Source organism: Eupeodes corollae, chromosome 1 (assembly GCF_945859685.1).
Source record: "Eupeodes corollae chromosome 1, idEupCoro1.1, whole genome shotgun sequence".
NCBI classification, from domain to species: Eukaryota; Metazoa; Arthropoda; class Insecta; order Diptera; family Syrphidae; genus Eupeodes; species Eupeodes corollae.
In genome coordinates, this window is record NC_079147.1 from 105,401,757 (window position 1) to 105,427,151 (window position 25,395).

At 37.1% G+C, this 25,395-nt stretch overlaps 3 protein-coding genes and 1 pseudogene across 3 annotated transcripts; 2 read left to right on the forward strand and 2 right to left on the reverse strand.

Moving 5' to 3' along the window:
• Nucleotides 1-11,554: 11,554 nt before the first annotated feature.
• Nucleotides 11,555-12,662, forward strand: LOC129940188 (uncharacterized). Its single transcript, XM_056048450.1, has 2 exons — nucleotides 11,555-12,029; nucleotides 12,081-12,662. Exons 1-2 carry the CDS (start codon nucleotides 11,898-11,900, stop codon nucleotides 12,660-12,662), a joined length of 714 nt encoding a protein of 237 aa, XP_055904425.1. The 5' UTR covers nucleotides 11,555-11,897.
• LOC129940187 (putative nuclease HARBI1) lies at nucleotides 12,633-14,484 on the reverse strand. The gene is made up of 4 exons (XM_056048449.1): nucleotides 14,028-14,484; nucleotides 13,510-13,948; nucleotides 13,307-13,454; nucleotides 12,633-13,239 (listed from the first exon to the last, which is right to left on the reverse strand). Exons 1-4 carry the CDS (start codon nucleotides 14,129-14,131, stop codon nucleotides 12,857-12,859), a joined length of 1,074 nt encoding a protein of 357 aa, XP_055904424.1. The 5' UTR covers nucleotides 14,132-14,484; the 3' UTR covers nucleotides 12,633-12,856.
• A 934-nt stretch (nucleotides 14,485-15,418) lies between these two features.
• LOC129942445 (uncharacterized) lies at nucleotides 15,419-16,460 on the forward strand (annotated as a pseudogene).
• Nucleotides 16,461-21,547: 5,087 nt separating this feature from the next.
• LOC129942452 (uncharacterized) lies at nucleotides 21,548-23,840 on the reverse strand. The gene is made up of 3 exons (XM_056051384.1): nucleotides 23,604-23,840; nucleotides 23,216-23,551; nucleotides 21,548-21,703 (listed from the first exon to the last, which is right to left on the reverse strand). The coding sequence occupies exons 1-3, from the start codon at nucleotides 23,838-23,840 to the stop codon at nucleotides 21,548-21,550; spliced, it is 729 nt and encodes a 242-aa protein (XP_055907359.1).
• Nucleotides 23,841-25,395: the final 1,555 nt, after the last annotated feature.

Sequence of the window (25,395 nt, forward strand, 5' to 3'; positions counted from 1 at the left end):
GGAAGAAATTCAAAAACGGGTCCGATGCAGCGATGCTTCCAAAAAGGATATTAATGACAAAGTGACGGAGTTCAAATCGAAATTTAAATCACGCTGGGAAAAAGCTTATCGGAAGGAAGCAACATTCTTGAAAACAAATCGCGACGGGAGTGGACTCCTCCAAAGACCTTTGTCGCTTTGACGTGGAGTCGTAGCTGATGTTGGTTTTGTCTAAGATGGATTTAGCCCACTCTTGCTACGGATGGGATTACTTCCATCCCCAAATGTTGAACCATAGGATTTTAGAATCCTCATCGCATAACGCCGTTGTTTATATGAGCTCCTAGGAGCGTCCTGGAGATGTTTACTCTCTTTGGTAGTGGAAAGATGATTATACACGAACTTTCCACTACCGACCTGAGAAAGCGTTTTCGCCAATGATAGATCCTGTACCACACTAGGAGATGGCCAGTGTCTTGGCACAATCCCTTCTCCGATTATTGGATCAGATGGAACGACAGGCGCCGTTGCCACCGAACTGCCGCCCGGTGTAGCTTGAGTACCGGTACCGGTTTGACGTTTTTGTTTTAAATTATTCATTTGGTTCAATCGAGTTGGGAAAGTAAAGGGGGGGGGGGGGGTCCGCCTGTGCAGAGATTCGCTCACACATATAAGACATATAAGGCTAGCTAATCTAGAGGTGCCTGGTATCCGGATACTCCGTCAATGACTGAGCTATTTTTAGAAATTGCCCCCTCAACCTGGATGATTATCGGCACGGGTCGTATAACAACTTAGATCCAGCCCAATTGTGAAGTTGAAAGGAAAGGATATGTTTTGGAAAAAACTAGGTATTGACAGACAGTGATACACTATACAATCAGGGTGATGGATAAAGAGCCAACAGCCAGCATATTAGCACAAGGCCGACGTAGGAGAGGATAAGGATTGAAAAGGGGAGGGGCAAGCGACCTTTGGTTTCAGGACACTTCTGGAGAAATAATTCCCGAGAATCACGACCTTACTCAGCTTTTACAACTCGACAAGTTCGACATCCAGGTAGGTGACAAACACTGCTGGGAATTAAATCTGGAATAGTACTTACGGTCTATATACACCATTCCTAATTTCTCTTCTAAAACCCATCCTTTCCAATGCCAGAGACTTGACTGTCTACCCTTCCACAAAGTCATGACGTATAAGTAACAAATTAGCCGAGTTGGTCTTTCGCGGCTCGTGAACAAATAAATTATTTTGCATTCTTTGCAAAAATTCTTCTCTCTACAATAAATTCCCATTACTAAGCAATTAATTCCCTATCTCACATTCAAAAGTAATAAAAATGTATACTTTTTACAAACAACCCACTTTATTTTAAGGTATATAGCTGTAGGTATAAGTGTATGTACATTCCTACCTGCAACCACTAAAAATAAGAACAAAAAGTCCCTTATACCCGTGCTCTCCATCTTGACAGAGGGAGATGTGAGCCTTCCTGCCATTTCCGGTCCAATACTTACCTATACAACATTATACAATTCTCAAGAAGCCAATTCTCGCCATTAAAAGAGTACACGACTACTTACGCTGTTTACGTTTTGACACAATTATAAAACGGGGAATAAGCCAAATATTCTGACATCAAGGCCCACCCACGACCCACAGCCCTCGCACCAACTCACAACTCACTATCCGATCCGTACACAAAACCGCTATGCTGTACCCAAAAGAATCCGTATTCGTTGAACTGAACATGATTTATTGTGCTTGCGACCATTAATTTCCTTCCGACTTCGACTGATGGTGGATGGGGTGGGGATGGTGTAAGCAGTTGGCGGTACTTTTCTACAGAGATACCGTACCATACCATTACCACTCACCAGGTATGTAAGCTTCATACATATATAAATTCTGAACGGAAACGGGTATACCTTTTTGTTATTGTTGTTGTTGGGATTGGTACCCAAGTCGAATAGGGTTAACTTTTTGCTGTGTCGCCTGTTAAGCACGGGTGAAAGATATTGCCCCGAAAAATGTCTACACACAAACACCTACCTACACATAATATGGGCTACACGGGAGCAGTTTATTCCAACGGTACAAAATATACATATACAGGCATAGCAATGCTTCACGATCCGGCTCCTGATATCTGTACAAATCATGGTTGCCATATCCTAAAATGTTTCTACTGCCTAATTTATATAAATATTTGTGGCCCAAAATCGGACCCGGGAAAGTAGCTCAAATAATTGCCCAATTTCGATACAAAAATGTCTGGTAGCGTCCATTAGAAATTATGTTGATTAAGAAAAACCATCGAAAGATAAAATTTCATTTCAAAAAGAGGGCGAACAATAATGTCAGGGATGGAGGGGACCCACAGTTTTTAGCCGAATCCGAACTACTTATTTCAGAAAGCACTTTTCATGAAGAGAATTACTCTTGGAGGATTTGTTAATTCTTCGTAAGAAAAAAAAACTTTAGTTGGCACGGAAGGGATTGAACTCAAGACTTCTGGCATGATATTCCAACGCGCTAACCATCAATTATTTGCTCAAAGGAATACAAACAAAAAGTAGCCCAATTTTATCAAAAATAGCCCAATCTGGCAAGCCTAATCTGTATGTGTGAATGTATTTGTATAGTTGAAACACACAGTCGGAAGTCGGAAGGAAATGTTTTTGGGGTTCTTTCGGATATGTTTTATTTTCCTTGTCCTCCATCTGTCCCCCCTGCCTTTAATTCCTCTGGGATCATGGGAAAGAAAACGAAAACAGTTTTCTTTTTCTCCCGAAGAAGGTCTTTACGATAAAGGCCATGTAAATCGTCCACGGCCACCCTCATTTTCGAATTTTTGATAAAATAAATGGAAAAGGAACTTATGCCCCAACGACCTGTCTGCATTAAGAGGCATTAGTATAGGGAGAAGCATCAGCTCAGCAATGGCGGTGTAGGTGTAGGTGGCGCTGTTGAATGCGGAATGTTTTCGTTTTCGGTTTTTCGTTTTTTGGTTCTTTTTTGAGAAGGTATTAACGGCCTGGCAAAGTGTCATGTCAAATGGACATGCAGTTATGTTCACATCACTGCTATTGTTGGGTAAGCATGTGAAGTCTCAGAACATTCCTTAGCTGACAGCTATTAAGAGAATACAAATAAAAGTAAGGAAAATACAACAAAAAAAACAACAAACACATATGGAATTTTGGAATTCAGGATTGATGTTATTATATTTTTATTCTGTTTGAATTATTTTTATTATGTATTTGAGGTGATACAGTTGATGGTTTGAATTAATTAAAAGGAAACAGGCAAAGAAATTTATTTTTTTCTTTGACTTCTGTTTGTGAGAAAGCATTTAATAGGGTTTGGCATCAGGCTCTCTTATCGAAAATGCGTGTTTTTGGTTTTCATGAATCCCTCCTTCATTGGATTAGTAATTAACTTTTGAATCGTTCAATACAAGTGGTATTGGATAGATTCAAGTCTGAAAACCACAAAATAAATGCTGGTGTGCCCAAGGGCTCTGTTTTATCTCCAACACTCTTTCTCATTTTTATTAATGGCCTCTTGTCTGCAACTCCTAATAGAAAACATTGTTTCGCTGACGATAGTACTCTTAGCTTTTCATATTCGTTTTCAGATTCACACCCCTCTTCTTCGGATGTGGAACTGCAACGACAAAATATGATAAGCTCATTAAATTCCCACCTAAACAGCATTGTACAATGGGGAATAAGAAACCGCGTGGAATTTAATACTTCGAAAACGCAATGCTGTCTTGTATCGTTAAAGCGAAATACACCCCCTGCCATTATCCATAAATGGCACTTGCATCGAGGAAACTGAACATCTCGATATTCTTGGTATGTGTATCACCAACCACCTTTTGTGGAACGATCACATACGCGATGTCGCCAAAAATGCAGCAAGATGTTTGGGTTTTCTAAGGCGATGCAAGAAGTTTTTCTCCCCCTCTGATCTGGCTGTTATTTACAAGACTTATATGCGTCCAAAGCTTGAGTATAACTCACATATCTGGGCTGGTGCTCCTGCAACTTACTTAAGCCTCTTGGATAGTATTGAACGTAGAGCATTTAGATTGATTGGTGATATTATCATCATAAGATCATTTACGTCACTTGAACATCGTCGAAATGTTTCTTGTCTCACGCTTTTTTACCGTTATTTTAATGGTTTATGCTCTAGAGAAATAGCCAGTTGCATTCCTCCCCTTAAACAGTTCAACCGTAATACTCGCGCTTCTAGGAATGCTCATCAATATACCCTTGAGCCCATCTTCGGTCGTACTGTCAAGTACAGAGATTCGTTCTTTAGCCGTACTATGCGAATGTGGAATGCCTTACCACACTCTGTCTTTCCCAGCTATTGCAATATTCAGGAATTCAAAACCAATGTGCACCGACATCTCCTTTCAACCCGTCTCTCCCTTTCCTAGTGCTCACACTGTGTCTACATAATAAGGGTAATATATCCCCTTGAGTGTGCGCTTATTATAAAAAAAAAAATCTGTAAAATAAAGTTTCCGGAAATTCTTTTCAAATTTAAGGCACTTTATTTTGAGCCAAGATACTTTCTCACCGCTTTCACCTTTGTTCCCGTTTTTAATTGTGTTGGCTGCCAATTCCTGAAGATTAAAGAAATCCGTAAACTTTTATCTGTTTAAATTGATTTGGCTGATTGAAAAATGCGTGTCCATTCGTTCATTGTATAAATAAATTAAATTGGGTGGCGCAACAGTCCGTTGGTTGTGAACCAGGGCCTAGTGACTTACAACTCGCAACCATTCCTGTGTGCGAGTACTGTTGTCAGGAATGGATGGGACCTACAGTTTCAGGCCGAATCCGAACGGATAATTTGAGAAAGCACTTTTTTATGACAAGAATTACTCAAAGAGTATTTGTCAATTCCTCGAAAGAGGCAGTAACGGTGAAAACTTTTTTTTATATAAAGGTGGCACAGGAAGGGTGATGGACTGTTGCGCCACCTAATTTATTTATTTTTAATCACCCATTTTAACTTCTGAAGCCTTTAGGTTAATTAAAATTAATTCAACTAATCCAGCTATGCCAAGCTGCTTGAAAAATACAGACGACTCCTAGACAAATTCAAGTAATGAATCGCTGAACCTACTATTGGACACTCACTTTTCTGGTAGTTCTCTTACCGAAACTTGCAACAGTTATCTACGTTCAAGTTCAAACACAACATGTCCAAAAGGTCTGATCACAAAGGATAAGCTACAATGGGCTCTCCTCAACAGCTTCAAACCATTTAAAGCTGCACGACCAGATGGAATAATACCAGTCGAATTACAAAAGACTTCTGATATAATTGCACCAATCCTTGAGGCAATTTTTACCAGCTGTCTTTACCTGGTCCATGTTCCCTCGGCATGGAGAGAAGTTAAAGTTGTTTTTATACCTAAATTCCATTTATCAACCCTCCTTATATTAAAGGAATCTAATTAAAATTCTCAGACGAGGCTAAATACCTGGGTCTTGTCTTAGACAAAAAACTAAATTGGAAACGCAACGTACAGGAAAGAGTCAATAAAGCTACTGTAGCTCTCTTTTCTTGCAAAAAAGCTACTGGTAATAAATGGGGTTTACAGCCCAGAATCGCGCATTGGCTATACACATCGGTAATCAGACCGATTTTAACGTACGGTGTGGCAGTATGGTGGACTGCTTTAGAGAAAGGTATAAACAGGGATAAGTTAAATAAAGTCCAACGTTCAGTATGCCTATGTATAAGTGGATCGCTTACCCCGTCTGCGGCACTGGACACCTTGCTCTACCTAACACCTCTTGAAATATTAAGCAAACAAATAGCTCAATGCTTCGTCGCAGTGGACTAATCCGTAATTCTAAGGTACTTAGAATCAATTCCAAACCACACAGACCCACACACCCCCAACTACAATTCGACAGAAACTTCCAGATTTCTATAGGTAGAAATGGCGATCTCAAGGCAACTTAGCCTGAGATCCAATTAGCGCTGTAGTGCGCCGCCGTATCAAATATTTTTGGGAGGATAGGACATTCTTGGAGGATGAGTCAATCCATTTTTACACAGATGGGTCAAAAACAAAAGAAGGGGTTTTGGGAGGTGTGTACTCTGAACGACTGATATTAAGTCTCTCATTCCGCCTTCCCAATCATTGTAGCGTGTTCCAGGCGGAACTTTTGGCGATTAAGGAAGTCTTGTCTTGGCTCAAAGAAAACGTGATATCAACATCTGATATCCGTATTTTCTCTGAGAGCCGGGCCGCTGTCAAATCTCTGTACTCTGTCTCTACAAACTCTATAACAGTCCATAACTGTCGGTCATCTGTAATGGAGATGGCGCAACAGTTTAATATTCACCTTTGCTGGGTGCCGGGCCATAGAGACATTCCAGGTAACTGTAGGGCAGATGAACTCGCCAGGAACATTACAGTACAGCCCATCCTACCACGTTTGGCAAGTACTGGCATACCAATCGCTACTTGCAAACTGCTACTAATGCAAGACGCTGCGAGGAGGGCAGGCACCAGGTGGACCAACATCACCACGTGTCAAGCCACAAAAAACATCTGGCCAACACTGGATTTAAAACGTTCAAGGTGCTTGCTCTCTCTAAGCAGATCGCACATAAGCTCGATAATAGGTGTCATAACCGGACACTGTCTAAGAGGAAGAGGAAGAAACGGTTCTTCATCTTCTCTGCACATGCCCTGCTCTGGCTCGAAAACGCAAGAATAACCAAGGAGAATTCTTCTTTAACGATCTAAACCTCTTAGTCCAGTCAAATTAGACGAAAAAAGGGGTTCAGCTCGGAAAAATTCCCACCTAGCTGAATTTTGGTACACATCTTCTTTATGTTGTTGTTAACAATGTGTAAAAAGTCGACCTCGATATCATGTACGCGTCAAAGGTTATTCGAGGTCAAAGGTCACGGAATTAGCCTTTTTTTTAATATCTCGTTTTTTATTCGTCGTACAAAAAAAAGTTGTGTACACAAATTGTAGAGGAGGTAATTATCTACAAAAATGGTCTTATGACATTTTCACGTCAAGTTGATAGTTTTTCCGTTATAAGGCCAACAAAGTGTACACTTTGATTGAAATTTGAATTTTTCGCTAAAAACAAGTAGCCTTTGCGTTAATTTCTCGCTCCATACTGTTTGTACAATAAAAAGCCTCGAACAAAAATTGTAGAGGATAAAATTATCTACAAAATGGTATACATATACAATACATATCCAATCGCACTTGCGCTATACATATTTTAATGTTTACCATACAAAATTACAATAATATATAATATATCATATTATAATAACGATAATAAGAATGCATTCGTTTCCACACCACCATTGAGGTAGAAGCATGGTGCGTTTTTTTTCATGGTTTCCCCGGTAGGCCTAGTCCATGTAGTCAACAATAATTGTTAAATAGTTATTATAGGTATCATAGTTATCGTCAAAACAAAGTAATAAATATTACATTTAAATTATTATTAATCATCAACATCGCTCTCGTCTTCATGCATTTCTTCTTCTTCTTCTTCGTCATTTTGATCTTCTTCATTTTTTTCAAAATTATATGTATTGTCTTCTTCCGTTAAATCCGGATCGTTTCTTGATCGTTTTTTATGCGGTGAAGGGTTTGATGGACCTGCAGCGTTTTCTTCACATTCTCTTTTAAATGAGGCAATTCTTTTTTTGTGTGTATACTCTTTACGACACTCAACATGCACAGTCACCGATGTTAAATTATTTAAAAACTCAAGATGTCCATCGTCTCTATCATTACTAGCGTCTTTTAATGTTTGTAATCCACGCTCGACATTTACAGTTTCACCGACCGATAGCGAGTTTTCACATATAAAACAATTACCCACCATTTAGTTGGTTATGTAATATAAACAGTACTTGTAAAACAATTCAGAACTCACAAAAAACACGATAAACACGTGACACCGTTTGTACGTTCGTACTAAATACTCATCTACAATTTTTGTTGGAGACTTTTTATTGTACAAACAGTATGGAGCGAGGCTACTTGTTTTTAGCGAAAAATTAAAATTTCAATCAAAGTGTACACTTTGTTGGCCTTATAACGGAAAAACTATCAACTTGACGTGAAAATGTCATAAGACCATTTTTGTAGATAATTACCTCCTCTACAATTTGTGTCCACAACTTTTTTTTGTACGACGAATAAAAAACGAGATATTAAAAAAAAGGCTAATTCCGTGACCTTTGACCTCGAATAACCTTTGACGCGTACATGATATCGAGGTCGACTTTTTACACATTGTTAACAACAACATAAAGAAGATGTGTACCAAAATTCAGCTAGGTGGGAATTTTTCCGAGCTGAAAACCTAATTTGACTGGACTACTAACGTTTTGTAAGGGACTCAAACTGGTTCCATTGAGCTTAGGAGGAAATTATGGACAGCCACTATAACCCAACCTAGAAGTGCAACTGTGTTTGGGACGGAAACCGTATTGGTTGGGACATAGCATGTCGTTGCGTTTAAGATATTGCCGGATTTGTGCGTTCATGATTTTTTTCAAAAACTTTACATAAATTGGCAATTGGCCGATACTTATTTCGGGTTTTTGGAACAGGAACAATTTTAACACATTTCCAGACGGAACTTAAGCCCCTTGTAGAGAAGATGTCGGTTTCTAAAAATCCAGAAAAGTCTGCGCTATCATTGAACTCCAATGATGATAGGGATGTGAAATTGGTATTGAGCTCATCACAATCAATGATAGTAGAAACAATGTTGAAGTGCTTACCAACACCAATTTCTTTTAAATTTTTCTAACGTTTAAGACCGGTTTATGAAGGGTTAAGTCGAGGAGCATAGAAACGTCTCTTAGCTTTCCCTTTTTCAATAACAACTCTATTTCTTAAGTCAGTGTTGACTTGTGAAGTTCGTCAAGTCTTAAAAGTTTCCAAACTTTGTAAGCTAGATTGCGCTTATTTATTAAAACTTTAATTTTGTTGTTGAACCAAGAATGGTCATTGCATTTAAAGGTTTTTGTTTTGTAGGGAACGTAAATATTGAAAAAAAAGGTAATGTTTCCTTAAATAAAAGAAACTTGGTCGTCGACAGACTCCAATAGGCAATAGGTCATCATGTGAAAAACAGGATGCAGAAAGTTGGTTAAAGTGAAGAACTTTGCTCAATTCACTAACAAAAAATACCTCAAGAAGGCTACTTGTGTCCTTGGTAAAGTGAGTACGAGTGGATGTGTTTACTGGATGTAAGTTAAGAGCTTTCATAGACCGTGCTTATGCTACTCTGTCGTTAACCATAAAATGTACTAAAAAGGACATTTGGTTTTGGCTTCTCTTCGTTCATGCGAAGTTGGTGTCTATTTAAACGGAGTCTGCGAGCTTGGCAGATTACATACAGGTTATGATTGTAGCATCTCCCAGATCTTTCGTTTTCATATAAGAGACCTCTCGAACACTACTAAGAGGTTGGGAGTACCTTTTACTAACCATCCAGAACTCGGATATGTCAATACTGCGAGAACCATAGTCCTTCTTCTTCTGGATTTAAAAAGCTTTGACAGACTATAGTGGTCTGCCTTTGCTTTAAGCAGTTTCCCGCATATTTCTTCTTGTAGATATGTTGTTATCGGCTGATACTATTAACCCAAGGTAATTTTAGGATTGCAGAGTTTGAATTTATGCTCCGCTTCTTTCTTAATACTTCGCTACTTTGTTTTTCCTTCAGTAATGTGCAGCCGTCAACCAGATTGACCATATTGCGATTGACGCCAGACACGCTTCCAGCATCATGGATGGAGATCGCCAAATACTTTTCGGACCGAGTTACAAGTAACCTCTCTCGAAGTTCTCTGCCGCCAACACATTGTAACGAAAACCAGTGGCAACATTGCCAAGATGCAATCAGAGAAGCCGCCTCGGTCGTGCCACCAACAAGGAACCCCTGGTTTGATGAGGAATGTCGGCAGCAAAAGCAGCCAAACAACAGGCACGCAAAGCGGCGCCATCGATTCAAGGCCGCATATGACAGCATATACAGGGACGAGCTGTATAGAGCCATGTCTACTTTTGGCATCCCTGCCAAACTAGTCCGTTTGTGCAGGATGACCATGGCGAATTCACGCTGCTCCATAAAGGTTGGAAACAACTTAACAGAAAAGATCATATCGGTATAATCAGCCTCTCACGTTTCGTAAGGGACTCAAGCTGGTTCCATTGAGCTTAGGAGGAAGCCTCAAGATTCACGTGGTATCACAATGGGCCATTAAACTGTCCTAAGTGTGTCCGTTTCCAACTTGGACAGCCACTATAACCTAACCTAACCTAACCCATTTTAATTGTTTGTAAATCCTTAAAAATAATTTTTGTTATACTGATTTAAAATAAACATGATTACATAAAAATATATTGAAAAAGTTGAAAATTTAATGAAATAAAAATTAAGTCCCCTTCTTGCACTTCATATTGAAATTAAATATAATTTATAACAAATTGTTTAGGGGGAAAATAATTAATTAGGGTTTGGAATGAGTTTTTCTATCACTATTTATTTGTCTCCGCTTGGAAAATAATTGCTCACTAGGGACTGATGACCCTATTACGCTAAATATTTTTGACCAAGAACAGCTAAATTCGGTTATATCGGTTGTCGCGCTTTCCAATAGACTAATGGATCAGACTTCCTTGGTTGTATGTCTTCCTCAATAAAGCCCTTGAGATAATATTTTTGACAATGCTTTCATCAAAATAACTAAACAAAACATCATCGCTTTTGGCAGGAACATCAGGAACTGTCCCTGTTGCAGCTCTTGATGAAGATTAAGCACATCAAAGATTTTTCCTCCAAATTTATTTTCGCTCTTCTTTTAACATAAATCTATGGTCCATCACGGTGCCGCGGTTTTGGACACAGAGTTCCTATGAATTGGAATGAACCTTTGGGTCAACAAGCCTTTAAGCTCAATCCTAAACTCTTTGGAGAACTGGGAGGAAACATGAGACCGCGATACTTCTTTGAGTACAACTAGAGCACCGTCTACCCAAACAATTATTTTTAATATGCTCACAAACTTCTCAACTCTAAACTTTTTTGTAAGCAACTAAAAGGGTTTCAGGATTTGTAAAATTTCTTCAAGGAGTAGCCACTCATCAGCCAGCAAACTTGAGAGGGTTTTTTTTTAAAGCTCCTGATTCCTTAAGCACGAGGAACCTCTAACATTTAGAACGTGTCGTTCGTGTCGAAAGGAAATAAGGAAGCTGCCAAGCTGATAAAGAAATCATCTGTTTTCAAAAACAGATCTCAAGCCAATCCAAAATTTGTGAATGAACTACGAAGCTTTTGAATTTATTTAACCCTTTTACAAAACAAGAAGTCGAAAGAAGTCGAAAAGCAACGCCCGCTAAAAAAAGACACGAATTTTTTTGAGATATGTTGAAGATCCAGGCTTTAAAGTTGGCATTGGGGAAGACACGGGCATGCAACAGAGTACTGTTTGCAGAACTGTACACCATGCAGCAAAACATATAGTTAATCACCCTTATTTTGAGATTCGTTTTCGATCGAAAGTTATTCGAATTCGAGAAGATTTTATTTTGAGATTCGATCGATTCGAAAGTTTGCTGATTCAATCGAAAGTTCATTTTTTTTAAAAAAAACTAAGTAAACTTTGACTTTCGAGTGATTCGAAACAAATGTCATTTTTGTGTCGTTCAGATATTTTCTGGTGAATAGCTGAAGAAAGATGTAAGTTTTAACAATTTTTATACGATAATTAAACGAAATTGGTTATATTGACGATTTTTTTTTGTTATTTCATAAAGGGCACAGTCACATTCCAATTGGACAAATAGGGAGCAAAAAGAAATCCTGATAAGGTTGATGGAGGAGAATCCGGAGGTAGCGAAGGGTTTTTCTGTAAACCGTATAGACGTTGACCGGTTTTGGAGAGATGCTGCCGTGAAGCTCAATAGCCATGGGCCTCCATCTAAAGACGGTGCTACATGGAAAAAGGTTTGTAAATAAAATAAGTGAAGTAAAAGATACAAAATGTTCGTGTTCCAGGTCTGGGCTGATTTCAAAAATAAAACTAAAAAAAAATTAGTTGAAAACGAAACAAAAAGGAAACAGTCCGGTTTCAACGATAATAATTTAATTCCATTATCAGAATTTGAAGAAGCTATAGTTAGAATTACCTCGCTAAGCCAGTCTGTGAGTGGAATTAAGGCCAAGGTATTTGGAGTAAATCAAACTCGTATTGAGGAGCCTGATGTGGCAGAAACGGCATCAACATCAAACAATAACATTTCAATGACCTCCATTAATGAAGATGAAGAACATTTGGTGGAGAAACAGCGATCTCAACGAACAAAGAACGACACTCCGGTTCAACTGCTTCAAAAGCAAAACGAGGTCTTTGAAAAGTTTTTTGCTGATTTGTGTTCTAAGCTGGACGACATGAAATACGAGTTCCATCGTATAAATAGAAATCTGCAGAGGACCGAAGACAGACAAAAACAAATATACGAAGAAAATCGTCGACACAATCTCGCCCTGGAAAACATAATGCTGCAGAAATTAGAGTTGAAGAAAAAACTCATAGAGATGGAACTTGAAAAACTCACCGAAAAACTCGTCGATGCATAGTTTTTTTTTTTGAAAATCACACAAAATGAAGAAGTACCTACATACATATGGCTGTTATTAGTGATTTAATTTTATTTATTGTTTTATGAAAGAATGTTTTGTTTTAGTAATGTTTTTTTTTGTTTGTTTTTTAAATTAAATAAAAACTTAAAATAAATTTAAAATTGTCTGTTACAAAAATGCTGGATAATTGATTAAAACAATGCAGCGATTCTGTCACGAGCGTTTTGAGCTTCGTTTAAATGTGTATTCTCATTCTCATCAGCATCAAAATCCATTAAAAGGCTTTCGTTGCGATCTTCAACATCAATATTTTCGCAATCTTGAACTTTAAAAAAAATGCAAATGTTGTGCAAGGCTGCGCAGACATTTACGATTTGAGCAGCTTTCTCTGCAGAATAATGCAACTGTCTGGCCTTAAGACAGCATCTGAATCTATTTTTCAGCAAGCCAATTGTCCGTTCGTTGATGTTTCGTGCCTTGGAAAGCTGAATATTATACTTGCTTTCAATGCTTCCTGGAACCGGAGATCGGAATGGTGTCATTAACCAAGGTTCTAGTGGATACCCTGCGTCACCTATATAATTAAATGTGAAATATATCTATAAAAAGTATTTACATATACAATTTTGATGCTTCCTTACCTAAGAGCCAGTTGTTTCTTAGTTCTGTTCCGGTATATTGTTGCAGTAGATGTGAGCGAGCTGCAGATACCTTCCAAGCTAAGGCATCATGCGTTGCACCAGGGTGAGTGGCATCCACAAACCTTATTCTCATTTTATGGTCACAGATCTATCAAGATGAAAAATTGTATTCCACAAACTTATAAGACAAATATCTTACTTACTATCATAACGTTCAAACTGTGGAATCCTTTTCTATTGTAAAATAAGTGTCTCAGTTCCAATGCAGGAGATTTGATGGCAATGTGCGTTCCATCAACGCATCCTATTACTCCCGGAAAGCCAAATTTTTCGAAGAAATGTAGTCTCATTTCTTCCTTTTCCTCGTGGTTTAATTTAAAGTTAATCCATTTTGTGCCAAGTTTGACTTCCAGTTTATTTAAAACAATTTTTATGCACTTGGATACCGATGATTGGGACATCTTAAGTGTCGCATCTTTTCCGACTCCAAATTGGTAGCCTCCTTCGGCAAAAAAGCGCAAGGTTGAAGCTAGCATTAAAATGGGCGGTATGGACAAAGAAGTTCCCCCCTGTATCTCGATGGAAAGCTCATCCAAGACATATTTAAATGCCCGTTTATTGAGGCGAAAGTTACTTACAAATCTACAAAACAAAATCAATTTAGTCAAAAGGATTTATTTTTGCAATAGAAAAATTTCACATCAATTTTATAGGTACTTACTTTAAATCGTCCAACTCAAACGGATTTGATGCGTCCATAATCCTTCTTCTAAGAACATGATCTCGTTCTTCGCCATTAGAATTTAGCAACAAAACTACTGCCATTGTTTACTTTCTCGAAAATAAGAAAAACTACATCGATTTGAAGTTTATAAACTTTGATTGTTTTCATTTCAATTGAAAGTGTGACCATGTGTGACGATTATACATAACATATTAAACGGTATAAACACAACATGAAAATTCAAACCAAAATGGTTACGTTAGTTGAAAAAATGTTTAATTTCATGTCTTGAATGTTTTCCTTTATCACTTTATTAACTTTATTTTATTTTTCAATTCAGAAACTGTTAATCTGTGACAAACTCTGAATTAAAAATAAGTCTCTTCGAAAATAAAAATGTAGTGTGGTCACACTAAATCAAATCAAAATGTCAAATCATTTAGAACAGCTGATCTCCAAAATACTGTTCATTTCGGTTCATTTTCTGCAATGAATATTTTTCATTCGAATCTCAAATTAACAAAATTCATTCGAACGAATAAATCTAGTCACTCGAATCAACGTTTCGTTCGAATCTCAAAATAAGCATGAATAAATCTTGTCTTTGGATTAAGTTTCCTTCGGATTGTAACGAACCCACTTGGGTGTAATCTTCTCCCTTCCTTACTACCATCACAACCTCGGGCTATTGGCTCCCGGGGATGATCCTGGCAGCAGAAAGGAGAGGTTGTCCAGGCCACGGTAGCTTGGCACGCTTGCATACGCGTGAACTAACTCGCCGACGGGGGAGTTCTTACTACCGGAGCACTGGACGGGGTTACGACTTCATGCCATCTGCAACAAAATTTAAAAAAAATGGAAACCCGAACTGTCCATGGGTTGGGGAGAGTGATTCCTATAGAGGGGGAGTGTCGTTGATGGTGTTGACCCTCGGAGGATTTGCCCAACCTATGTATCCTTTGTCACCAATTTTACATTCTTTATATTTGTTTTATTTTAGGGGCTCAACTTTCCTTTACCGCGAGGAAAAACCTTATTGTATTTTTAATTAATTTTTAAAGTTTCACTTTTTCACCCAAAAAACACAATAATAGCCATTTTCCAGATGTTTTTTCTTATTTTGACAGTTATTTCCAATTTTCCATTCGTTTCAGTGATGCCAGATGTACTTTTTTTAGGGATTTTATTAGAAATTGTTACTTTTATTTGATTTGTTTAGGGAAATTTTACATACATCTTTGGGAAATTTCTCTATTCTCACTTTTTAATTGTTAAAAATAATAATATTTACAATATTACTTGAGAAAAAGCAGTTATTTAACGGAAAATATGCCGCAATTTAAAAAAAGTGATATTTCATTATTTGAATGCAATTTTATTAAATCAAAATGGAAAGCGAAGGTGAAAGTGTTCCTGAGTGTTCAATAAAAGTTGAGCAAATTACCCCCGCAAAAAAAATTATGATGATGTTCGGAAACAGTGGTAATTATTATTTAGTTTTATAAATTATTGTTTTTCTCATTTAAGTTTATTTAAGGAATTTGGTTAAATTGTGCAAAAATATCAGTGACGAACCCTTGGCAGTGAGGCTGGCAGAAGAGCTGGGTTTGTTACCAGATTTGAAAAAATGCCGAATCCACAGAATCCCAATGGCCATATACACACATGAAAACCCAATCGGATTCTTTCAGTGCGACAGGGGTACGCGCCGAGGCGAAAAACAAATATCACGTTCTGTTAGGACGTGGTTCGAAGAGCCGTATCCCTATCCAAAGGGTTATGTACTTGATGTACAGTTTCTCTCGGAAGTTTCCGTAGTAAACGGTGATGGTGGAAGATTTTACTTCCTCTTCAAGTTGTGTGTCAACGAGAACAATCGCGGATTGGTATAGTTACTGCCGCGAAGTTATCGTTGACTACTTCTTGGACAACCAAGAAATTGGTGCCAAAATTGGAGGGCCTGGACGCGTCGTTCAAATTGACGAAAGTAAATTTGGACGACGAAAGTTCAATAAAGGTCGGAGGGTAGATGGACATTGGGTTCTCGGTATGGCGGAGGATGGATCTGAGGATCTCAGATTGGAGGTGTGTACTGGGAATGTACGCAATACGCTATTCAATATTAATAAAGTTTTTTTTTGTATCAGGTATGTACCTTTGATAAGGAAGCACGTTGAGAATGGGACGACCATCCATACCGACTACTGGATGGCCTATGATTATCTGGGAGAGCATGGTTACATCCATAAAAAGGTGAACCATAGCGATCCCGACAATCCGTTTGTAGCGGAGGATAGTACCCATACCCAAAGGATAGAATCCCAATGGAGGGTGGTAAAACGGGCATTCTACAACGACAGCTATAACCACAATTTTGCGGACTGGTTTGTTGAGTACCAGTGGCGGCGAAATATTAAAAAAAATGCCTAGATCCCTTTGAGGAATTAATCAAGGCCATAATACATATATGTATGTATATGGCAATTTAAAAAAAAAAGAAATTGTAAAAACTTTAACTTTTCACGTTTAAAGTGTCTACAAAATAGGATTTGAAAAAAAATAAGTTGTTGCCTTAAACGTGTTTTTTTTAATTCTGTTAGCAACTAATATTATTTTCTAATTATTGGTAGGGAAATGTGGAGGGTAAATTTAAACCTCCAAGAACTATTTAAAAACGAAAGAGTTTGCGAAAGGCACTTTTCAGACGTCATGTTCGCTGGAAGTAGCAGAAAAAGATTAAACCCATGGTCTGTGCCCAACCTGAGTGTCGAGGAAATCGATTCCTTCGTTAAGCATGAATTCGATGATTCTGTAAGTGTAATCAACGGAAGCTTCAGTTGAAACTTTAAAGATTCAATTCTAAAAGAAGAAGATGAAATTTTGTTCAACAGCAATCAAACTCAAACATGTGAGTATTTAGGGAATAAAACCCCAAAACAGCTTCTGAGGATAAAACTAAAATTATGCAAAAATACCATGAAGAAACAATATGTCAAAGATTTCGAAATTTCAGAGTTGAAAGCTTAAATAGAACAAGTTAAAAAAAGCGAAGAAGTTAGGAGCAAAATCTAACAACAAAATGCCAAATAAAGTCCAAAGAATTTTTGAAAATAGTTTGAAGAATTTAAAAAAAAACAGGTACAGGGAAAAGGTACGACAAAGCCTTTAAAGTTTTTGCACTTTCTTTCTTTTTTTTTTTTTGGTCGAAAGCTCCAATTAATGTTAAGGTCAAGGTCAATCAAAATCCCTTAATGTATAAATTTTGTTCAGTTGCCATTGACGAAATGTCATTAAAAGCTCATCTAGACTACAATAGACGAACTGATACAATTATTGGTCTTGAAGATTACGGGGAAGAGGAGCACCGTTCTCTGTTTCCCGCTTCAAACGGATTCGTAATCAAGGTTCAAGGAGATGCAGTTCATTGGACTGATGAGATCGCATACTGCTTTGTAAAATCTTCTTGCAAAGTGATATGCTTAAATAGTTGGTAGAGCAAGCAATATCTGCCTTGCAAAAAAGTGGTCTGGTTCCAGTTCACTTTGTTTGTGAATAAGGCTTCAATTTTGTAAATCTTTTTAAGAAACTAGGCATATGTATATTAGGGCGGGTCACTCTTGACATTTTTTTTTTTTTTTAAATTCTAATAGTGATAAAACGTTGCTAAATAAGTTGTTTTTTAATATTTAAGAGAAAAAAAAAATTTACTTACGTTCTTCAGCCTGCGCTTTGAGTTTGAAAGTACGTTAATTTCGGAAAAAATCAATTATTTTAAAAATGTTAAAATATTTATTTTAAAAGTTGTTTTATTTTTTACCAGCTTAGATAACCAAGTATTTATAATAAAAATGTACATACAAATTAAATATGTACTTTAAACACTTTTTTGTATGTTAGAAGTTAATTAAAATTAACATTAAAGTCACGTTTGCTTTCAAATTTCGGCATGAATTTTCTGGACGCTATTTTTGCTTGAATAAGACCCTGTCTAGATTTGTCATCACATGCAGACATCGCAGCTTCGGTAACAATTTTGACAGAACGTTCGACTGCTTGGGTGTGACAAGGCAGCCTCAAAAACGTTAAGTTGCTTTCACCCCTTGAATTTATAATTTTCAAAATTTCATCATTAGGAACATCTTTTAAATCAGTGTATGATGAAGCATACAAATTAATTTTTGGGACTTCAAAAACTCGTGGCACGTTTCTTTTAAGAGTCGAACTTCTAGCTTTGAGAATTCTTCTGGCAGCAAGCTCCCGAACGTGTAGTGTACTATCTGTTAACATTGATAATAAAAGGTTTTCAGGGTGTGCAAAGTGTGCATTTCGCTGGATTACTGGATCTATAACTTGCTTGAGTTCAGGAGAAAGATATCGAGACTCCTCAATAAGTTTCCAAAAATGTCTTGAACCATCCTTGCAAGTTGAATGCATCTTTATCTGAAACCATACTGGTGCATAAACGTTTACAACAAACTCAGCCAAATGAATTAAATTTTGCGATGGATTTGCTGTAGATACGTAAAGTCGTAGTATTCTGTTCGCTTTCGTAAGCCATCGGGCATGAGACATTTTTCCAGGCGCTTTATTTGCTAAGTCAGATGGAAAATTTCCGGTGATCACTGCAGTTGTAATTTCATACAGGTACTTCTAATCTGTACTTAAATCCTTTGCTGACAAATCTGCCAGCGTACTGGGAATGGAATTATATTTTATAATACATAGCTTTTCGCAACCCTTTAGCTTTTTTCCAATTTCACCCGTGTACGAAGAAGGACCTGTAGTTTCACCATCAAGCTTTATGAATAGATGTCTGAGTGGAAGTTCATTTAAATGAAACAAACACACTATCCATTGCAAAGGACGCCCTATCCTTTTTTCCATTATTCTAATAACACCATTTAATTTGCCTGTATTTGTAGCTGTGCCATCACAGCCAACAGCTAGTAAGTCATTAAGTGAGATATTTTTGTCTTAAAGCAGTGAAAAAATGGATGCTTCTATACCTTTTGCAGTACCCTGATGTGGTGTCGTGTATCCTAAAAATATAGATTCCGGCTCCTTTATGATAGAAATATGTTCCTCTGTCAAAACTTGTTTGTATCTTTTGTTACCCTTTTTAACGACACCAAGAGTTCTGTCTTTTCTCCCATCGAAATACAAAGCAGGGACATTTGAACATAAAGCTTTGGATGTTAATTCGGTCCGTACTTTGTTTCTTTCTCGGCGTATTTTAGATTTATCAATCACCTCTACATCGGACTTAAGATCATGAAGTGCGGCAGAAACGATGGCGGCTGCTGCCCTATCAGAAACTCCATACCGATCACATGTCTTGGATAACAGAGGTAGGTTTGGAATAGTGGTCTTTTTGGTCTTTGATTTTGACTTTGAGGGTTTATTTGTATTTATCTCTCCATTTTCGTTGAGATCTTATGGAAAGGTTGTCACTATCAGAATCACACGATGAAGATAAATTGTTTAATTGCTCCTTTCTTTGTTCTTTCTGTTGCTCTTTTTGTATTATTGAAGTCGAACGGCTAATTGATCTTTCTATTTTTTTTTTGCAATTTGGCAGAAGCTACACGATCGACACCACCTATCCTCATTTTTCTCTCAGATCTTTGATCTAATAAAAAGGTTTGATCTTCTTTATGCACTTTGTTTACTTTTGCACAGATACATTTAGAAATGTCTTTGCATTTGCATGAGCAAATGTCAAACAAAACTGTGCTTTGTTTCAAAAAAATCTGCTTCTTTTCGTCAGAACATCTTTTTAAAGATTTATTTAAGTTTTTGCACTTTGCATGGTATGATCTCAATAACTGAATTATTCGTGCATTGGTAACTATTGGCAGAGATGCTTTTTTCCGGATATTTTCTATCTTCTGAGAAACTATTTTCGCTACATCATAAAAGGACGGTTCTTTCTTTGTGTTTCTATCTAACCTAAGATGAAATGTGGTCCATTCGTAAAACTTCATAACATCTGCGTAAGTTGGTAAAATATTTTCTTTAAGTTCCTCCTTTGCTCCAAAAATTGGACATTTATAACAATGCCTTGTTCTTTCCATTTCGAAATGATGATAACTTTAAAAGAACTTACTCTGTTTTTCCAATCCTGTTTGTCTACGATAGAATATTATTATTATTTTGTATTATTATTGATATTATCACATAAACTTTCACCGTTTTGGTCACAATCACATGAATAAAAATAACTATTTGACGCTTTCAAATAAGTTAAAGAAAATAAATACTTTGATTGTAAAAAAAAAAATTAATTTGAAAATTTAAAAATTTGAATGTGGGATTTTAATGTTTTCTATGGTAATTTTCATTGTCGATGCGCAGGCTAAAGATTAATTCGGATTTCAAAAATATTTTATTTGGTCATTATAAAGCCCATTTGGCCACGTTTTATTACTATTAGAATTCCAAATCAGCGAAATTAAAAAAATGACCCACCCTAATGTATATCCTTCCAAACCCTATTTGAAAGTTAATTAACGAAAAATATTTGCTTTCTTTGATCCTCCACATGTTTTAAAAAGTACAAGAACCTGTATTTTTTCACATAACGTAGGTTTTGAAAAGTCCAAAACAGGTTCTTGGACAGACATACGAAATTTGAACGAAACTGATTCCAAAAATATCATTTGATTAGCCCACAAATCAACTAACAGACACATTGAGTCTACAATTTTTTTTTAAATAAATGCCTGTAGCGCTACCCAAGTTTTAGCCACACAGCTCTTATGATTTTTGCCAACTCCGGAACTGAAGGCAAAACACTTAGGTACTGATACTGCAGAGTTCGTCTTAATGTTTAATCAACTGTTTGACTTATTCAACACTTCAAAAGTAACGGATCCTCAAAATGAGAAATAAGGGTTTCAGCAAAGCCAGGAGTAGGAAGAGTTTTTAGGTCGGGCGCGAGTTTTTTTTGAAATCAATACCAGCTAAAAATTACGAAGGTATATATTAATCAAATAAATTCAATTTTGTTAATAGTTGGCTATTAAATATACATATCTTCACTTTTTTCTTTATGGCTGCATTTAAAACAGTTTGATTGATAAATATATTTTAACTAGACACCTCAACCAGGATTACCTTGAACCCATTTTGGAAAGATAAGAAGTTTATTAGGCAGTAACAGCAGGCCCACAGACTCACAATTCCGAAGCACACTCCAAAAGCTATTGGGAATACAATACTTTAAAATTAAAAGTCCTGGCAACTGTGAGATGATCGAAGTGGAAAAAATTACAGCTTTAGAAAATCATACTTTAGTTCAAAGTGTTTCATGGCTTCCGGAATCGTCAACAGCTATTCCCTTTTTCGCTGAAACCACTGAAGTGAACATTGATATATCAAGCATTTTAAAAGAGAACAGTTCCCACTGTATCGAACATTTTACCAGAACTGTTTATTTGTTAGGCACGACTGTACGGCTGAAGCTCTCATAATACAGAATATTGAGTAATATAAACTATATAATATAAAAATATAAATCAGCACAGGATCACAGCTCGCCATATCGCACCACTTCCAGTCATCAATGTCGATTGTTGTTGTATTTGGTGCTGCTGTTCTTGCTGCAGGTGGCCCGTTGATGCTTTTTTCCTCGTTGGCGTCGTTCTCGGTCGCAAGTACCGCTTATCACGACACTATGAAAAAGGGTGTGGCTTGCGCAATTGTATTTTGATAGTTATGTTTCTGATTCAATCGTAAAAGTCGTCGATGATGAGGATGCGCAGCGTTAATGTGGTTGTTGTTGTGCTCGTTCCCAAAAAACTGCCGGACGAAGAATACTTTCCTGTTGGCACAGGCCGTTGCTCTGTTCATGGTTATTGTGCAAGTAGAACTTGGTTATGGTGTTAGGGTGTCCCATCGGATGTTAGGATGGCTCCTATGTTCGTCGCTCAGTAATACGGATGGTCAGATGTGAATCTCTAACAAGAACAAAAATTGCAAAGTTAGGTCTTCATACCGTTTCATCAAACAATAACCCTACTTCACACTTTACAACACTTAAACAGTACGACAAACTCAATTTAAAATCACCACCTTAACAATTTATAAACTACATTGAAATGCTAGAAAAAACGTTTACGCCCGATTTCTTGACAAACTTCTAGCCCTTAAAACTCGATTTAGTGAAATTTTAGAACTCATTTGAGTTCTTCGTTATTTCTTCACCAATTTCTAAAGCGTTAGAACTTTGATTAAGAACTTTGTTATATTTAGAACTTCGATAAAATTAGACCCCGCAACAATATTAACCATGAAAATTTCACAAATATCAGTTAGGCTATTTTGGAATCTAAAACAGACATACAAACAAACAAACAAAAGTCCATTTTTATACATTATAGATAGATAATTATTTCATGAATGATAAATACATTATATGTACATAGGTATTGGTGCAGTGAGAAAAAAATAAACAAAACGTAGAAGTCACTTCTTTTGCAGGCGGTTTCCTTCACCTTCAATCTCGCCGTTATGATACACGTTCCTCAATGCTTCGCTGACGACTGAGTCACTTTGAGGGGATAAGTCGAGCAGGAGCAGCACTGAAAGCTTATCACCACAGTTTCTTCTATCATCACTTGAATTGGTGGCTGCCTTAAAAAATGTTATGATGTCACCAACTCCCAATACGTTGGATTTTTTTTCGATCGCAACTCCATCTGCAAAATTGCGAGAGTTTTTTAATTTCTGCAATGCATCAGTTGCAGATTGCCAGAATTCCATTTGTTTTGCTGCTAAGGTTTCTTGCAGTTTTTTTGGTTGCTGAATTTCTGAACTTCGCTCAGCATGCTCCAAGCGAAATGAATTCATCCTCAATTCATGAAATTCTGCAAGGCTTACCTTCTTCCTTTGTAATCATTTGCTGACGAATTTCCGCCACATTTGCTGACGAATTTCCGCCACAGGTACTTTTTTGATTTAGTATCGGACGACGACGCGACGTTGATCGTTTGTTGGGAAAAATTAATATTTTTCTTGTCCTTTGTCCTTGTCTTGTCCTACATTGGTGTTGTCACACGGCTGCGGTAAGGTTGTTGTACCCACGGCTTCGGTGGACAAAGCTGGACATATATCAGCTATCGGTGAAGAGTTGACGGTTTGAGATGGAGGCGTTTTTTCACGCAGATTTTGGCAATCGTCTGTACTTGTTTCTTCACTACGGGAATAGGTAGTGCACTACCCTTTGCTGATTGCCGAAATAAAATTTGACTCCTGTCAGCAACAATTGGAGGCATTTGGCCGAAATCTGTTGGCATTGCATCAGAATCAAAAGATTCCAACCCTGTGAGCAAATGACCGTAATAATTTTTCAATTGAAGTACTTCGCCAGTCATTTCAATTTTCAGCACGGGTGGTGTATTGGCCGGTCCCCCACCACTTTGCAGCGCACTTTGTTTTGCACAAGTAGTAAACTGACGCAATGCCGTTACAATTTTCTTATGCCTTCCAATTAGTGCAGGAACTTCTCTTTGGGTCTTTATCTGAACGAAAATGCTACGTTAAAACTGATCAGTAAATGAAATTATAACGCACCTTTGGGTCTGTATTGAAATGTGAGCGAATTATGCTCCACTCTCTTTTTTTGATGTCGTTAGTTGCGCCATTAGTCTCTTTGTTCAGAATTATTTTTTGACCAAATTTTACCAACAAATTACACAGCAAGTTCGTGTCCTCTTGAGTCCAGTTGTCGCCTCTGTGTTTTTTGCTGGCGGGCAAATCACCATCATTACCGCTTTCTCGTTTTCTTCCTTTCGTATTGTCCTTGTTCATATTATCTAAGAATATTATTGATAAATGCACTTAACAAATTCACCATAATATGCATAAAAATAGGCATACATACCAGAAAAGAAAATAGGCGCAACAGAAATATTTATTTGTATTTTGAATTGAAGAATATAAAAACGGAAACGTCTGTCAAAATATTCTGCCGGGTGATTCAAAAGTTTCAAAAACATTTTAAAACTAGGTTCTAAAAATAACAAGTTCTAAGCGCTTAGAACTTGATGATGATTTTAGATCAAGTTCTAGAGAAGTGAAGAAATGCCCGAGTTCCAAATATTTTAAAAACTAAGTTTTATCGTTAAACTGAGATTCACTAGATCGAGTTCTAAAGGGAATTTAGAACTTTGTGAAGAAATTGGCGTTATACCTTTATTTTCTAAGCACTGCCACCAAAGAGGCTTAGTAAACTTTCTTTTTAGTTAGTTGAATAATATCAAACACTTTCAACGTTGTCAAAATCATGAGTTTTTCCTACTTCGATATTTCCTTAGAATCCGTGTTTACTTTTCACTAAAGTTTTATAATAGAGAGCTAGATGATACAAATTTTAGGAATAAAATGCTGACTGTATCCCATTTGTGAGTAACCTACTTACCCATTCAACATAACATGTATTCACGTTTGTCGTTTTCTTCTCTGATTTTAACTGTACCTCAAAGCTTTTTCTGTGATATTAGCCGTTTTTTATTATCACCATGATCTGGTCTGGATCATGGATTTATAGGCTTTTCACACCAAACCCAAAACCCGGTTTTCTTTGAAATTTTGTTCAAAACAATTCAAACAATCAAAACAATTTGGCCGTGGTAAGTAATATTATTTATCCAATTTATCCTTACAAAATAAGAATTATTGCTTTTTGTTTTTTTTTTTTTATTTACGGAATATGGAAGAAACAAAACATAAAAACAGAAAACTTTGGGGGAGCCAGTATGAGGAGTACCTGCTGGAAGTCTGGAACGAAAAGGAGTCTGAGCTGCGGGGCAATCGGAAAAATTGCCACGTATTTAAAGAAATACGTCCACTACACTTCCGAGGAGATTAGAACAAAAATCCATAATCTCAGAACGAAATATAGGTAAGTAGACAATAGTCTACATTTATGCACTATTTATTATTTTGCCTTTTATTCTTGTTTTTTTTTTATAGGAAAGAAAAAAAAACATCGGCCCTTCCGGTTCTCCATCAGAATGGGCTCTATTCAATAAAGTCCACACAATTGTTGGTGGACATTCAATTAACAATTTCGTTGTTGAGGACAGCCGCCCCTCAGGTAAAGTATTAATAAATAAATGAACAACGCAATGAAGTTTTACTATGTACATATTTATTTTAAATTTCAGAAGAGACATCATTTGATGCATTTGCGGCTTCTGGTGACTCTAGGAGGTACTCCTCATCCCAGTACGAAGAAGATGTAGAAACTCCTTCGGTCGAGTCTACATCGTGTTCATCGCGGGCTACTCCGTCAAGGCCCCGGGCTGCAAAAAAAGGAAGTTTGATGAGGAGAACGCTTTCAATAAAATCGAAGAAAAAATAG